The sequence below is a fragment of the Sorex fumeus genome, unplaced genomic scaffold (genome assembly GCF_029834395.1).
Source record: "Sorex fumeus unplaced genomic scaffold, SorFum_2.1 ptg000028l, whole genome shotgun sequence".
Classification (NCBI taxonomy): domain Eukaryota; kingdom Metazoa; phylum Chordata; class Mammalia; order Eulipotyphla; family Soricidae; genus Sorex; species Sorex fumeus.
This window is the reverse complement of record NW_026606085.1, coordinates 5,656,247-5,672,686: the sequence shown is the minus strand read 5'-3', so window position 1 is coordinate 5,672,686 and position 16,440 is coordinate 5,656,247. Positions and strand designations below refer to the sequence as shown.

Here is a 16,440-nt window from a genome sequence, read left to right as displayed (position 1 = left end):
GGTCCATGTTCCTATGGGAATGTGGAACTTACAGATTCGTGCAGTGAGTGGGAATCATATATTAAAACCAAAGAGAATAATGGTATAAGAGTAAGGTTCTTGTAAATAAGCTTATCTGCTAAATATAAGTTCCTGTTGTATAAATTTGGGTAGACATTTGAGCTTTTTAGTCTACCCTGAAGATTTTAATATTTTTAAATGCCTTGTAAGTTCTGCAGTTAAGACTCAATTTTAATTGCCTTAAGTGTAAATAGCAATCGTGGAGTGTCTTCAGTTCATCATTTGGCTACCCTTTCTCTCATGGAGGAGAAAAACCTGGCCTTGATTTCCTTGACCTCCCTTTCCTCTTTTATAGTTTCAACTCATCTGTGGGGGTTTTTGAGGGGAGGTTGTCCTTGCCAGGGTGTTGACCACACTCGACAGTTCACAGTGTATGCTCCCAGTACAGTGCTTCAGGGACACTCCTTTCAGGGCCTGGGGGATCACGCAGTTTCCACTATCAAACTTAGGCTTCCCATATGAAAAGCATATGCTCAGCTCATTGGGCCTCTCTCTGGTGTGGAAAAGGTATCAGAGTGTCACAAAAGCACTCTTTCTTGGGCCGGAGAGGGAATGCAGGTTTTGCCTTGCATGCAGTGGGCCCAGGTTCAATTGTTGTCAATACATATAATATAGTCCCCTGCCTCACACTGCCAGGAGTGAGCCCTGAGGCACAGAGCCAGGAATAAGCCCTGATCTAGCACAGACAGGTACAGTCCAAAACCCCAATATAAATTTATTTAAAACACTCTTGTGAGTGTTGAGAGTTGTTTGTAGGGGAACAGATTTACAAGATCTGCAGCCACTTTCTCTTTTGGCAGTTTTTTGCGTTTGGAAATAGTTTGATGCCTCTTGCCTCATATTGCTAAGATGTTTTGTGGTAGGTGACAGAATCGCTGTTACTTTGGAGTAAAGGCAATTTTCACCCATTCTGTATTGGAAGCAATTTCTAAACCCACTAAAGTAAAATCATAAGGGTTTTACTTCTATTAACTTCATGAGTGCAACTTCAGTTTTACTGTAATGAAACTGTCTTTCTCCAAGATGCCCTGTAGCTTTCTTTTTTGTGGTGGGGCAAGAGAAGGCACGCCCGGTGATGTTCAAGGGTTACTCCTGGCATTGCACTCGGGAATTCCTCCTTGCGGTGCTCCTGGGATCAGATGGAATGCCAAGGGTATTGAACCAGGGTTAGCTGCCTGCAAGGTAAGCCCACTGTACTCTCTCTCTGGCCCTCCAAGATGCCCTGTAATTCTGTCCATTGTTATAGTAGACTAGACACCTTAACAGCAGGGTGTACTGTCGCTCACTCTCACATCTATGATTTGATAAACGTATCCTCCAAGTGTGTCTTGTCTCATTGGCCTAATGAGAGCCATTGGAGGTAACCCCCACAGTGCTCACAGAAAATGCCAGAGGCAAATCTGAACATTTCAAACCCCAAACTGCTCCCTTCTTTACCTATTTTTTAACTGTCTGTCTCCTCCTATCTGTGGGCCTAACGAGGTAAAATTCAGAATGTATAAATGTCTAAGGTTCTTAGCTTTCTTGAATTATGATGGTCCCTGGAGATCTCCTTCTCTTGACCTTCCTGCTACACTCTGAGTCCCAGCCTATTGGTTCTGCCCTTCTGCTGTGGTTTCACCATGCTCTAAACTTCTGTGTAAGAAAGAAGTTAGTAAAAATTAACTTAATAAAGTTACCATCTTGATGAACTCTTTTTTGTTCAGTTCTGTCATATCATTTCTGTCTGTTCCTAGTAGATGGGGTTACTTTTTTACCACGTCCTTGCCAGCAATGTTTGTTGCCAGTTTTTTTGGTAGATACCACTCACCAGTGTGAGGTGATATCTCATTGTCATGTTAATTTCCATTTCCTGGATAATCAGTCATGGTGAATGTTTTGTACATGCCTATTGACAGTACATGTCGTGTTTGAAGAAGTATGCTCATCTCTTCTTTCCACTGTTTTATTGTTGTTGGGCTTTTGGAGTACTTAAGGCATCTTGTAGATGCCCTGTATCAGATGCAGTCTGCACAGATGTTTAAAGTAAGGCAGTTGGGGTGACAGAGTCCCTAATTTCTTTTGTAGTGCAAAACTTTTTAAGTCCTATGCAATCCCTTTTGCTTACTTCTGCTTTGTTTTCTCTGCCAGTGGACTTAGACACCTCTGAGGTTGAATTCATGAAAAGTTCTGCCTATGTTTACCTTGATGTATTTTATGGATCCTAATATTTATAGAAGAATTAATGATATTTTATGGCATAATACCAAGGTCTTCAATCTATTTTGAATTAAAGTTTGTGTATGGTGTGAAAAAAATGCTGAAATTCTTAATACCTTTTTAAAGAGAAAGGTCAGAAGAGATTACTTATAATATGAATATTTCTTGTACGCATGGGAGAAACCCAGAAAGACTGGGTAATTTACTATATGACTATATGCCATCTTTCTGGAGCTAAAAATAGAACATTTGAAAGAAGAAAGAAAGGAAAGGTCAGTTGTGAGAGGTTGCCGGGAAAGGCCTAGTAAAACAGAGATAGATCGAAGTCTGCATTTTCCTTTGAAAAGGATGAGATTTGTTCCTCTGGGTAGAGTAAGTTTTCTCTTCAGCTTTTATAAGTCTTCCCATTACTTCAAAAAGAAAGTCTTCTTCTCTTTACAGACATATTTTAAAATTTATTTTCTTCACTTATTTTTTAATTAAATCATCATGAGATACAGTCGCAAAAGTTGTTTATGATTGAGTTTCAGACAGTGTTCAACGCCCATCCCTTCTTCACCTGTGCACATTTTCCTCCATCAGTGTCGCCAGTTTCCTTCCCAACCCAACCCCCCCAGCCTGCTTTTAGGCACTTTGGTTTCTAATACTGTTACATATATCAGGTATATCACTTACCTTCTTTCAGCACCCAGTTCTTGTCCAGAGTGATCATTTCCAGTTGTTATTATCATAGTGGTCCATGCTCTGGCCCAATTACACTCCCTTCCCATCTCCCCACCCCTTGTGGCAAGCTTCCTACCTTGGATAAGACCAGTCCTTCTGGCCCCTGTTTATGTTGTCTTTGGGTATTATTCTCATACTATTATTTTTTTTAAATCACTGTGTTCTGTTGCATAAACATTTCAATATTCTTAACGGTAGCTTGTTTGCAGTTTTGCTTCTTGTTTTTCCAGAATGTCAGTGTTTTCTCAGAGTATCTCTAGAAATGATCTATGAATGATTTGTGAAACAAACAATTCCTCATCCCATCAAAATAACCTCATGGGCTCAACTTTTCAACCAGATTTCTGAGGAAAATAATAGATCTTATTTTATAGTGCAGTACTTACATTCTGATGATATAAAAAGGACAGATTTCCAAATGAGTCTGCATTTTTAACAATGTCCTGTAAAAATACAGTAAGTCTGCCCAGTAGTCTGCCCCTGATTTAATATTCTAATTTACCAAAAAAAAACCCATAAAGCTAAACAAAGATATGAGAAACACATTAATCTTGCAGCAACACAATATCAATGTCACTGTGAACTCCTTCTAAAAGCAGCTCTTCTATGTAGGTCACAATCTTCCCTTTTTTTCCACATCTTTGAGAGTTCCCACCAGGGCTTCAAAGAAGTTGGCACATTTGTCATCTCAGAAGAAAGCCCAGATTTCACATTTAAGTTCCCATCAGCATTTTTTGGAACCCAGACAATGAATTTCTTCCAATAATAGGTTAACTTCATGATCCACTTTTACAGCTCCCAACCACATTTATGTCTCGAACAACAGAAAAGTGATGCAACCGCCACAGGCCCTGGTTCCCTTCATGTTTGTTTTTGGTTTTGTTTTTTATATTGTAAATGAGTGCAGAGAGGGAGATTTTTTAAACAATGTGTGCAGTTATGTGGGTAGTTATGGTTGATGGTAGAAATTTATAGAAAGGCTCTATTTTTTTTCAGAGAAGACAGATTTGAGAGGAAGAGAGAAGAAAGATTGAAGAATTAATATATATATATGTATATATATATATATATATATATATATATTTGCTTTTTGGGTCACACCCGGCGATGCACAGGGGTTACTCCTGGCTCTGTACTCAGGAATTACTCCTGGTGGTGCTCAGGGGACCATATGAAATACCGGGAATCGAACCCGGGTCAGCCACATGCAAGGCAAACAAACGCCCTACCCGCTGAGCTATCACTCCAGCCCAGAAGAATTAATTTTTTTAAATTTTTAAACTTTTTTGTTTTTTGAGCCACACCCAGTGGTGCTCAGGGCTTACTCCTGGCTTTGTGCTCAGGAATCTTTGTGCTCAGGAGTCAGTCCTGGCAGGGTTTGGGAACTATTTGAGATGCTGGGGATGGAACCCAGGTTGACTTCTTGCAAGGCAAACATCCCACCCACTATATTCACTTCTTCCTCAGAAAGACTGAAAGGTTTAGAGAGAAAAGTAAGACATAATCACTTAGGAAAGATAGTTAATACTTATAAGTAAGTCATTGTCATTCCATCAAATATATGAAACAGCGGTCACGGTCACAGTCCTCCCGTTGTTCATCGATTTGCTTGAGCAGGCCCAGTAACGTCTCCATCATGAGACTTCTTGTTACTGTGTTTGGCATATCAAATACGTCACGGGGAGCAAGCAAGGAAGATGTGAACTATGCCTATAATCGGAACCTTGTAATATTCCTCTTTCAGAATTTGATATGAGAGGGGGTAGGGGAGAGTTTATGATTAATACAAGTTAGCAAATGCCCATCAAGCAGAAAACACTTTTACAAACAGTTTGTAAAATCTATGCTGTTACCAATTAAAACATAAGACTTTTTAAACCCATATTCTCTGACCACAAAGTTCAGTTCGAAGTAGTCAGTGGCTTCAGTTTTTGTGGGAGTGTGTTTAAGGGGCTTTTACTAGTTTTGCTTTTAACTATATGCTTTTTGGTAAAATAAGTCAAACTTTTATTAGCAAATGTTAGAAATTAACTATAACAAAATGTCACACATAGATAATTTATGGGTGGTGACAAGTCATTATAAGGAAGAATGTATAGCTGTAATTTTTAAGTAAACTTTTTTAAGTAAATTTTTTTGGCAATTTAAGCCTTTGGTTCAGCAAGGTAGATGAAAGACAACTTTATGATAATTTATTAGGCTATATGTTGTCTTGTGTGTCATTTTATTTTGGAAAAATGGTTTTTGTCCAAACCTGACCTTAGTCAAAAATCTCTTTTTGTCTATGTACATAATATTAAAGAAGAATTTTATTTTAAGCCCACCTCTCATCTTCCTGTTAGATGTTAAATGAACTTTGTGGACATTTCATGTTCATGTTTAAATTATTACCCCTATGATCACATGCCTCTCAGAGAGCCCGGCAAGCTACCAAGAGTATCCTGCCCACACGTCAGAGCCATGGCATGTTCAATATGCCAAAAACAGTAACAATAACGGTTCTCATTCCCCCGACCCTGAAAGAGCCTCTAATATGGGAGCCTTGAGAAAGATGAGTAAGGAGAGGCTGCTAAAATCTCAGGGCTGGGACGAATGAAGGTGTTACTGGTGCCCACTCGAGTAAATCAATGAATATTGGGATAACAGTGCTACAGTGATGATCACATATTTTTCTTATAAAATTTGTTATTTTTCTGGGGATTAATAAGTTTTCTATTTAGGCAAGTTTCAAAGTTACCTACATTAATTTAACAGAACTACAGATCTATCAATATATAATACATTACTTTCTTTCCTCTCTCAGTCATGTCTTCCCATTTGTGATTAATGCTCTTTAGAAACACTCTGGAATTTCTTTTACTTTTTCATTGGTTGTAGTTTTTATTTGTGGTCTTCATATGCTGTTATTTTGAATGGAGGATAACCTAGCCTAGTAGCTTCCTGTGGATCACTGGAAATAACCAGTTATTAAACCATACATTTATTATACTGATGATGATAATATTATACTGATGATGATAATTTAACTGAGCCCAGAAGTAATTAGTATGTGACCAGACAGACATAATGAGAATATATGGGTCTGACTGGAAGAGTTATACTTTGTTTGGGGACTTGAGAAATTGGGGACTTAGAGCATGTTTGAAGGGTTGAATAGAATTGTATAGATACTAGATTTATATTAATTGTATAGAGATTAGATCAATGACAATAGAGTAATGAATAACCATTCTGGCTGAATTAGGAGGCAACTGAATTTTGTTTTGTGTATTCTGATTTTTTTTTTTAAAAGTCTAGATTATTTCAGAACAGTTATAAAAAATACTCATTGGTAGGCTAAATAATATTGTATGGCAGGTAGGGTGCTGGCCTTACAAATGGTCCATTGGGTTTGGCCCCAGACCTCATCAAGAGTGATCCCTGAGTGCAGAGGCAGGATTAAGCCCTGATCACTAATGGGTATGGCCACAAAACAAAACAAAATATTCTGTATTGTAGTTCTGTAGAAAAGAGTCCTGAGGACTCAGATTTAGAGCAAATAAGCAACCTGTTAAATACAGTTTTGTATATGAAGAACCTGAGACCAACAAGTAATCTGCCTCATTTATACATACATAGTCTCATTGCTAGAGCACAGTGGGTAGGGCGTTTGCCTTGCACGTGGCCAACACGGCCGACCCAAGTTCGATTCTTCTGCCCCTCTTGGAGAGCCCAACGAGCTACCAAAAGTATCTTGCCCGCACGGCAAAGTCTGGCAAGCGACTTATGACGTATTCGATATGCCAAACACAGTAGCAACAAATCTCACAATGGAGATGTTACTGGGCCCACTCGAGCAAATCGATGAATAATGGGGGGACAGTGACAGTGACAGTCTCAAAGTATAATCATTAGCATTATAGGACTAGGAAAACAGCTACCCTTTCTCACTGTCTTACCAGTACCCAATGCAATATCTTGCCCCAAATTCCTCTCATTACTAACCTAATAAAGGTTAACTAATGCTCAGAAAGAAGAGATAAGACAGTCTGATCTCAGACAGCACTTTCTAATAGGCATTTATGGTCAGTGCTATTTATCTAATTCGGAAATTGGGCATAAAGAAGGAAACATTGATGAACTTGAGGGCGAAAGTCTGCAAGGTTTCTGCTGAAGTTCACCTGAGTTGAGCTTGCATGGACTTGAGGACATAGGCACTTGTTTATGGACTTGGAAAATTATATTAAAGAAAGGATATGGTGAGGTCTCTGGGAAAGTGAAAGAAAGGAGAAGGCAGGTGTCAACTCAGTGTATACAATGAGTATACAGCCCAAGGAAGACTAAGATTAGGATCAGTTTATATAAATAAAGTATATGAATGGAATTGCTTATTTTAATAATTTTATAATATGAAATATATATATTTAACTTTATGGGGATGACATAGTGAGTGAAATTTATATTTCATTGAATAAAGTTTTATTTGCTGAAACTTCATTATGCCTAAACTTCTGGAACATATTTGAGTATTTGGGCATTTAATGGCATCCAACAGAAGAAAAGGAAATTACAGACTAGGGAAATTACAGACTAGGGAGTGACCAAAAAAACTCTATTTGAGTCTGACCCCATGGCCAGGACTTTTTATATGGGCCAGCTTGGTTCCTAGTGTGAATGATAAAGGTTCTAGAGACAGGTCTGGGTTCTCAGCCCAGCACCCTTGCCTCTCTGTGGTCATAGTATTACCTAAGTCCTGAAGGACGTTTTTCTCGTCTATAAAATAGACAATAATGCTAATGATTATGCTTTGAGACTGTTTAAATTTTGTATTGATATTTATCTTCCTTCAACCTCCACTGGGTACTGATCCTTTTCTCCTCTAAGGTTCAAATTAATAATGGTTTTCTCTGGCTATGGATATTCTTGAAGTTTTTCTTCAGAAAGCAGTGGTTTCCAAACCTGACCATACATCAGAATCATTTAAAAAAAAAAAAGGATTTTCAGTCCTTTTACTCTGAAAATGATATAATAAGGAGTTCTAGGAAGTATGTTCTTTCCCAATTGATTTTTACATATACCAGGGTTTTATAATTAGATTAAGTCACTGTCATTGTCCTCCTGTTGTTCATCAGTTTGCTCGAGTGGGCCCAGTAACGTCTCCATTTTGAGACTTGTTGTTTCTGTGTTTGGCATATTGAATATGTCACAGGTAACTTGTCAGGCTTTGTCGTGCGGGCGAGATACTTTTGGTAGCTTGCCGGGCTCTCCGAGAGGGGTGGAGGAATTGAACCCAGCTCAGCCGGGCTGGCTGTGTGCAAGGCAAACACCCTACTGCTGTGCTATAGCTCCAACCCAGTTAGATTAAGTAGACTTCTAAAATATTCTAAGCTTAGGTTTTACTTTCTAAGACATTGGCATCCTTCATCACTGCATAAGGTGAGTGAATTTGACTGTTTAGGACTGGGGAAAAGTAGTTAGAGAGGAAAAGTTACAAATATCCTGTAGGCTGTTACTGTAGCTTTATTATATCAGACATAATTAAAAAGGAAAATGGTCACTTTTTCTTTTGTTTTGTTTTATAGATCGTGAAGACCAGTCAATTCTTTGCACGTAAGTAAATGATAATTGTTCAGACCTGTTTTTGATCCTTTTTGCAAAGTAAAGCAATTCTCTTTATGGTGGAAAGGATAACAGTAAGTTTTTAATTTTGATATGAACTTACTAAACAGTATATAAATTGCTTAAGATTGTTATCAAAGCAAACTTCACACATTTCATAATGTTAACTTGTGAAACTTGTGTCTAATTTGTATGTTGAGGTTTGACCTATTAAACATTTGGTAATCTATCCATTAAACCTGGCTGACCCAGCTTTGATCTCCAGTGCCCCATCTGACACCCCAAGCATTGCCAGGAGTGATCCTTGAGCACAGAGCCAGGAGTAAGCCCTGAGCATGTTGGGTGTGGCCCAAGGACTTCAAACCTTCATAAAAAAAACTATGTGGTAATCTACATATCTGTCACTCAATTTCTCAACTTTAGTGATATGAAAATTACCATTTTCATTGTTTTTAAATTTACTTCACTTTTCCCTTTTAAAAACTTTTATTTATTTTTATTTAAAAAATTAAAATTAGCTATTCGCTTTACATGGTACCTACATTGTAACACCAAATGCAACCTCACGTTCACAGGCCACTCATCTGGTAGGTTGCCTTTAGCCCTTGGATTTGGCAGTTAACTTTAAGGGCATATCAAAGCAAGTCAAAAGAAGAGTAATTAAACAAAGTGAGGTCAGGTCATTTCTAGACATGTCACTCTCAGCACTTCAATAAAATACTTTACCAAGGGAACAGAGATATAATTCAGTGGCAGAGCATTCGTCTTTCATATGTGAGGTCCGTGACTTGATCCCTTGACATTATTTGGCATTGGAAAGAAAAAATCTAATCCATGTCACCAAACAAACTAGAGATCTAAAGGTTGTTGGGGTTTTATTACATGGGCATGATTGATTGAATAATTGACCACCTGATTAAATTCAGTCTCTAGTCCCTTTTAGAATGTCAGGCTGGCTGCTATCACAAGATTCAAAGGCATAAAGCTATAATCACTGAATTGTCTTGGCATGGCGTTCTACAACCTAGAACTGGCACATCATCTTTATAGCACTATCTCTAGGGGCCAACATGTTTAACAAAATCTCTCAAAGACGTTAAAGCTCTTTCCCAAGAACTGGGGATTAAAAACTAGCCAAATTCTTTACTATATGGCATCAGCCAATAAAGTAAAATTCCAATAGGATCTAGTCACAGAAACTTTGTGAAATGAACATAGCATTGAATTCAGGGAAGAATAGTAGTGTTAAGCCAAAAGTAACTCTACATGTGCTTCAAGTCGATTGGGTTGTCTGGAACAGTGGAAGCAGGAAACGTGGGGAGAGAATGACTGCTGTTACTCCCCCAAGACATTGGGGAACACTTGTATTTTCTTCTACTTTTTGTTAAAATTTCCAACATTTTATTACCTTTTCAAATATAAAGCAAAGTTGGAAGAATTTGTTGTATCATAAATTGAATTGTTCAGTTTATTCATTCAGCAGTTCCATTTATTTTGTGTTGGGAGGAAAACTTACCATTTTCTTACTGAGATGCAGTAGTTGGGGGCCCGCAAATTAACTGACAATAGACAAAGATAAGGAAGGACAAGTTTATATGCAAATGCTTGTGGAAGTACTCAGTGTTGTTTAACCAGAAATAAAAGATGGTATAAATTAAATAAAAAGGAGGGTGGAGGAAAATTAGACTAATGTAGGTTCATTTGACCTTTTTGATACTGAAAGCTGCTGTATTTGTACTTCTTTTACTAAGGGGGTCAGCCTTTTCGTAATCAGGAAACCTCCTGGGAGAAGAGTCAGTAGCTATATTTTTGGAGGTTCTGCTTAAGGTTAGATAACTGTTTTAGTGACCCGTTCAGATGGTTTCAGTTTTAAATGATTTGCATAACTGTGGAAATAATACAGGGTTTAGGATGCTTGACCAGCATGTAGCATGTGCCCAGTCTCAGTTTGATTCCCAATCCCCTACTGAAGCATTGTTGGGTGTGACTCAGGAGGCACCAGAGGGCCAAAAGGCACCACATCTTTGGACCCAAGCATTCAACCAATCTATACAATTGATAGAATAATCAGGAATAGCTCCCAGGTCTCTTCAGTACCCTGCCCCAATTTTCTTTTACATATTTCTTTGATAAACTGTTGATCTCAGAGTATAGTGTATCTGATATTAAGTAATTTACATCTTTTCTTATTAGTAAAATTTATATTTAAGGTCTGTATATATTTGCCAAATTATTTGTGTCACCGAATCCCTGTCAAAATAGAGAACATTACTTTTTCCAGTTCCCTCCTGTCTTCTCTGAACAAATCTCTACCCCCACCCCATCACTACATTTTTTTAATTCTTAGGCATCACTGGTTATAATATTTAATAAGTTTTTTATAGTCATATGTTTCAGATACATTTTATGCTATGTAAATAGGTATGAGATGTTTGACTTGAGAATTATGAAAATGTAAAACTATGTTTTCTAGATTTAAAAACTTACGGTGTTCCCTAGTGATTTGAAAATTCATCACGAGGCTTAAAATTTAGTACACCTGGGACCAGAGAGATAGTAGAGGTTAAGATATTTGCCTTGCATGTGATAGACCCCAGTTTAATATCCAGCACCAACCACATATGATCCCCCAGAAATGATTTCTGAGACAGAGCCAGGAATAAGCCCTGAGCACTGTCATGTATGGCTCCCTCAAAAAAAAAGAAAAAAGAAAAGAAGGAAATTTAATGTATGGCCAAGCCATTTGAGACTTCATGAGAATAGGTGTTAGTCATTTTATAAAATGTTATTCTGTATAATATATTTACATTTGCATAGTATCACACAGAGAAATACAATTATAAATAATTTTTTTCAGTAGGAGAACCCCTAGTGGCACGGGTGATGGGGGTGGCCACTCCTAGCAGTGCTCAGCCAGTGGTATGGGCCTCAGGGCTCCCTGTGTGACAGACCTGAAGATAAAGGGCCACCTGGACTATACTAGATGGTACTAGGGTAAGGGATGTGCATTGCGAGGGATCAGTCTCAAGAACTCACACATGCTAGTCACGTTGTCTACTACTAGAGTTATCTCCCAAGCCTGTGCATTTGGAGAGTGTCCCAAGTAATGCTTAAGGAACCCAGTGATAGTCAGCACAGTGCTGTTTGGGCCTACCGGTGCTCCGGTTGGTGATGTTTGTGGTGAACTGTGTAATGCAGGGAACAAAATTCAGCCTCAGCCTGCTTGGCATGTGCTAGTATACAGGGTTCAAGTGTGAAAGATTGCTCTATCATAAGAAATGAAATCCTGAGTGTCTTCACCAAAAAACTCCAGTCCTTTGTGCTATATCCTTCCCCAGCCCAGTCCTTTTTTAAAAAAAAAAAAAAATGAAGACTTCACAGCTGTTTCTCTTTAAGCTTTAAAATTTTTTTTTAATTTTTAAAATTACTTCCCTTTTCTTCCCTGCATTTTTCTGTTGTTTTTATGTGACCAGGGGCCTCATACATAACTTTAGTTGTGGTGTTCACACATATTCTAGTTGTAGTGCTTGCTGGGGATCACACACTTGTGGTTGTGGCACGTGCACTCACCTGATTGTAGCACACACAAGAGATTGCATACTTCGTTACAGCATTGGGAGTCCCACATAACCGAGCTGTCAGAAATGTGCTGTATACATGTATATGGTACCAGAGATCAAACTCATGGGCTTTTCATGCACGAAAAGCATTCAGAGTAATTGAGCTATCCAAGAGTTTTAAAGTTTGACTTTTTTTTATATCACCAACTCCCTAATTTATTTTTCCCTCCAGCAGATGAACATCTGATGAAATCTCTGGCTTGTTGGCCTGCGACTCCCCAACAGCTTTTCTATAGACATAGGCTAGATAGAGGAGTTCCCACTTACTGATCTGAACTCCTACCTAGTTATTATTCTAGCATTCAGGCTTAGTTTTTTTTTGCATCACACCTGGCGATGCACAGGGGTTACTCCTGGCTCTGCACTCAGGAGTTACTCCTGGTGGTGCTCAGGGGACCATATGGGACGCTGGGAATCGAACCCGGGTTGGCCGCATGCAAGGCAAACGCCCTACCCACTGTGCTATCTCTCCAGCCCCAGCATCCAGGCTTATTTTAGGGACCCTTTGTATCACTAGAATTGTAGAAATAAGGTGCAAGGGAGATGGCTCAAGAAGTAGTGTTCATGCCTGGTGTGAGGCCCTGAGTTCCCTGACCACCAGAAGGTAACCCTGGTGCTCCCTGGTGGCACATGAACAGTTTAAAAGAGTGCAGCTGCTGCCAGTGCATGCAACTGTCTGTTTCAAGGAATGACCAGCACCTCTGGGTATGGTCCATATACTAAGATATTAATAAAATATTTTCCTTAATAATAAACTAGCACATGGGATAGGAGATACTTACAGTGGTTAGCAAACTGACCCAGATTTGATTCCTGGTACCACATGGTCTCCTGGGCATTACTGGGTACAGCTCTTAGAGATCCCTGTCACCCATGGAGTAGTTTGGGTAATTCTTAGCACTACAGGAACTCAGCAGCATTAGTTCAGGCACTTGTACTAAACCTCTGCCTTGGTTGACTGAGAATCACCAATGGGGCCCTCAGACCTCCTGAACACTGCATAGGGGTTTCCACTCTCAAAAGAATTAAAATAAAAGCCAACACAGGGTCAGAAAGACATTTCAGTAGTTTTAGTGTATACTTTGCATGAGGAAGGCCCTGGATCGTTTTCAGCACCACCTAGTACCCCAAGCACAAGCCAAGAAAGGCGTGACCCCTAAAACAGCACAAATAAGTGAACACCCAAGGTCATGGTCCTTGCTATAGGAAGCTGGTATAGGAGCCCAGTGATCAATGTGAATATATTTAATGTGCTTGTACATGTTGCTCTTTTGGTATGGAGGAGAGAGCTGTTATTAGCCTGGTTTGAGAGATGAATGAAGAAAGTTTTAATTGCCTTGAAGATAAAAGTCAGTAAACATTGGGTATCAGGATTCATTCAGCTCCTCCATATTCAATTAATTTAATTGTTATAGGAATTGTCTTCTAGTGCTGGCTATGTACTTGATGTTGTCATGAACATTTTGATAAATTTTCTTTGGAAGAACCCCCAACTCTTATCTAAGAAGGGGAAAAGTGTGAATAGCATTTCCCTTTTACTTGCATCTTACAAACACTTGGTTTTTAAAACTAATTTTCTAAGTATAGGGACAGAAGCAATAGTACAGTGGATAGGGTGCACCTTACATGCAGCTGACCTGGGTTTGATTCCCAGCCTCCCATATGGTCCCCTGAGCATCCCTAGGAGTAATTCCTTAGTGCAGAGCCAGTAGTATCCCTGAGCACACCCCCACCCTCCCAAAAATAGATTTAAAACTAATTTTCTAAGTATTGCTGATAGTTTTGTTTTCTACTTATTTTCTACTACCTCTTTTGAAATTCATTTTTATTTTTTCAACTTTTAATTTTATTGTGTACTTTATATATTCCAAAGCAGTTGTTATTGCTATTTTTTTTCAGGGGTGAATCCGGAGCTGGGAAGACAGAAAATACTAAGAAAGTTATTCAGTACCTTGCTCATGTTGCTTCTTCTCATAAGGGACGAAAGGACCATAATATTCCTGTAAGTTTTAGTCTGTTTTAAGTTTTAAATTTATTTTTTCTTTGCAATTTCAGAAAAAAGAACAAGGAGGCAGATCTACTCAGTATATTGCTATAATGTCAGCTCTCATATTCCCACATTTCCCTACAAATCTACAAAAGTAGATTTTGTTGCATTCAAGAAGATGAGCAGGTTAATCAGGAAATTGTTAACTAGTTATTCTAGCAAGCTACAGGAATTGTGGTTGTGATGTGAGGCCTAATTACTAACAAATACTGCTAAAGATTGATGAGGAATGCTTAAAGAAGATTTTGTATTTTCTATCCAAAGATCCTCAACCATTTCTAGCCATTATTTTGAGGAACAGCCTGTTGCTATTTTCCTCAGCAGCTTAACTTATGGAATCCCCAGAAACCTGGGGGAATTGATGATAGAAAGGGATAAAGCTATGTCAGATACCCCTAATTTATAGGTATGTGGAACAGTAGTGACAGTTGATAAAGCCTGAGAGAATGCCAGCCTAAACAGCTTGCACGGTTCTAAATAGTACATTAACTTCATGCTTTGGATATGGCTTATCGCTAGGAAAGACCTAAGTGTGCTAACATTTGCATTTATCTGTTTGCAACAAACAGCAGGAATTGCCTAAACCAGTGAAACACCAGGCAAGTGCTTTTCTTTATGCTTCTTAGACTTGAGTATTTTACACTAATTGTTGTCTTTAGATCTTATTTCCACTGGAAACAAATAACATCAGTTCTCAATATCATAAAAAAGAAATCTTTTTGAAATTTTCTTAGAGACTTTTTCTTTAAACAGCATGTCATCTTGCTTTTAATTTATTTCCTAAGTAATTTTTAATATTCACTTTTACTATGATCGTGAACCATATTTTTATGAAGCCCAAAACTTAAGATTTTTGTATGTTAAATATTAGATGTACTTAACACTTACTAAATATAAGAAAACTTAGTTTTGTGCCATATATTAAATGTTGAATTTGGATTTTCATCTTTAAAAGTTTTATCTTTTATGCTAATCAATTTCTAATTATAATTTTATGGCCTATATGTGTTTTAATCTAAAGGTCTTATTTATCTAAAATATGAAGTTGTCATTTCCTTTATACAGGACAAACTGTGTATGGAAGGGGGAGTATTATTCCCCCTGATCATTGTCTTGTCCTCTTTTTAGCTTCACAGAGGCAATGGAGAATCCACAAACGAGTATTTTCTGCACATGGGAAAGAGGGTGGGCATGGCTGAGCCAGGTGCTTGAGACAGAATGAGACATCTGCACTTAGACTTAATTCTTTTCCTAGTATTAAGACAATTTTGACTGTTTCTCACAAGCATAATAATATAAACTAGTAAACCAAGAAACAGTAAACTTTTATAAATGAGCCATTAATATAACTAGTCATAAAGTATCTAAAGAAAGGCCAGGGAGATAGTGGAAAAGTCTGGTATGTGCTTGGTTCCCAAGATCAGTCAATCCCTGTTACCCATGGTCCCCTGAGCATTGCCGGGATTAGCCCCTAAGCACTGTCACACATGGCTCCCAATTCAAGCATCTAAAGGAATTGTCACTGAAGCAAAGACATCTTCAATAAGATGAAGATATCTTAAGATAAAGTTAAGATGCCTTCACTGAAGTTCGTAAGAAACTCTCAGACACCAAAACTGACTGTTATTCCTATGAAGGTCTATGATGGCCTTGACTCCTTTTAACTACATAGCACACCAGTGATACAATTTGGGAGTGTTAATAAATTAACCCTCTTTATCCTTTAGACTATTTAAACATTTCTTTGCAGTTAAAGTATCTAGGGGTCAAAGATATGGACCAGAAGACTGGAGTGTGTGCTTTGCATGTAGAAGCATCAGATTTGTTCCCCAGCACTTTCTGACTCCTCAAGCACTACCAGTGGCAGCTGACAAGCACCCTCTGAAAATAAAGGATTTAATAAAATAATCTATATCAGAAACCAGTTTCTCTTTGTTCTTTAAAAGCACGTACTGAATGATGTTTTGATCTCTACTTTGTGGGGGAAATGACCTGGCCATGCTCAGGTCTTACTCCTGCCTCTGTGATCAGGGATCACTCCTTGTGGGCTTGGGGGACCATGTGAGGTACCAGGAATGGGACCTTGATTGGCTTCGTGAAGGCATGCACCCTACCCCCTGTATTATTACTCCAGCCCCTCTGTACTTTTCTTGATTAATTTACAGATCTCAGTTTCCCAAGTCCTCTGTGCAT

At 38.4% G+C, this 16,440-nt stretch overlaps 1 protein-coding gene and 1 pseudogene across 5 annotated transcripts in view; one reads left to right on the top strand and one right to left on the bottom strand.

Moving 5' to 3' along the window:
• Window positions 1–16,440, top strand: part of MYH10 (myosin heavy chain 10) — a 165,157-nt gene that overhangs the window by 37,087 nt on the left and 111,630 nt on the right. For 3 of the 5 annotated variants that reach the window (XM_056115237.1, XM_056115235.1, XM_056115238.1), the window contains exons 4-5: window positions 8,544–8,571; window positions 14,100–14,202. In XM_056115237.1, the coding sequence (XP_055971212.1) occupies window positions 8,544–8,571; window positions 14,100–14,202 (131 nt within the window). Of the gene's footprint in view, window positions 1–8,543; window positions 8,572–14,099; window positions 14,203–14,816; window positions 14,847–16,440 lie in introns of all 5 variants that reach the window. The other 2 variants (XM_056115236.1, XM_056115234.1) reach the window with 1 other exon arrangement.
• On the bottom strand, window positions 3,528–3,857 carry LOC130024477 (costars family protein ABRACL-like; annotated as a pseudogene).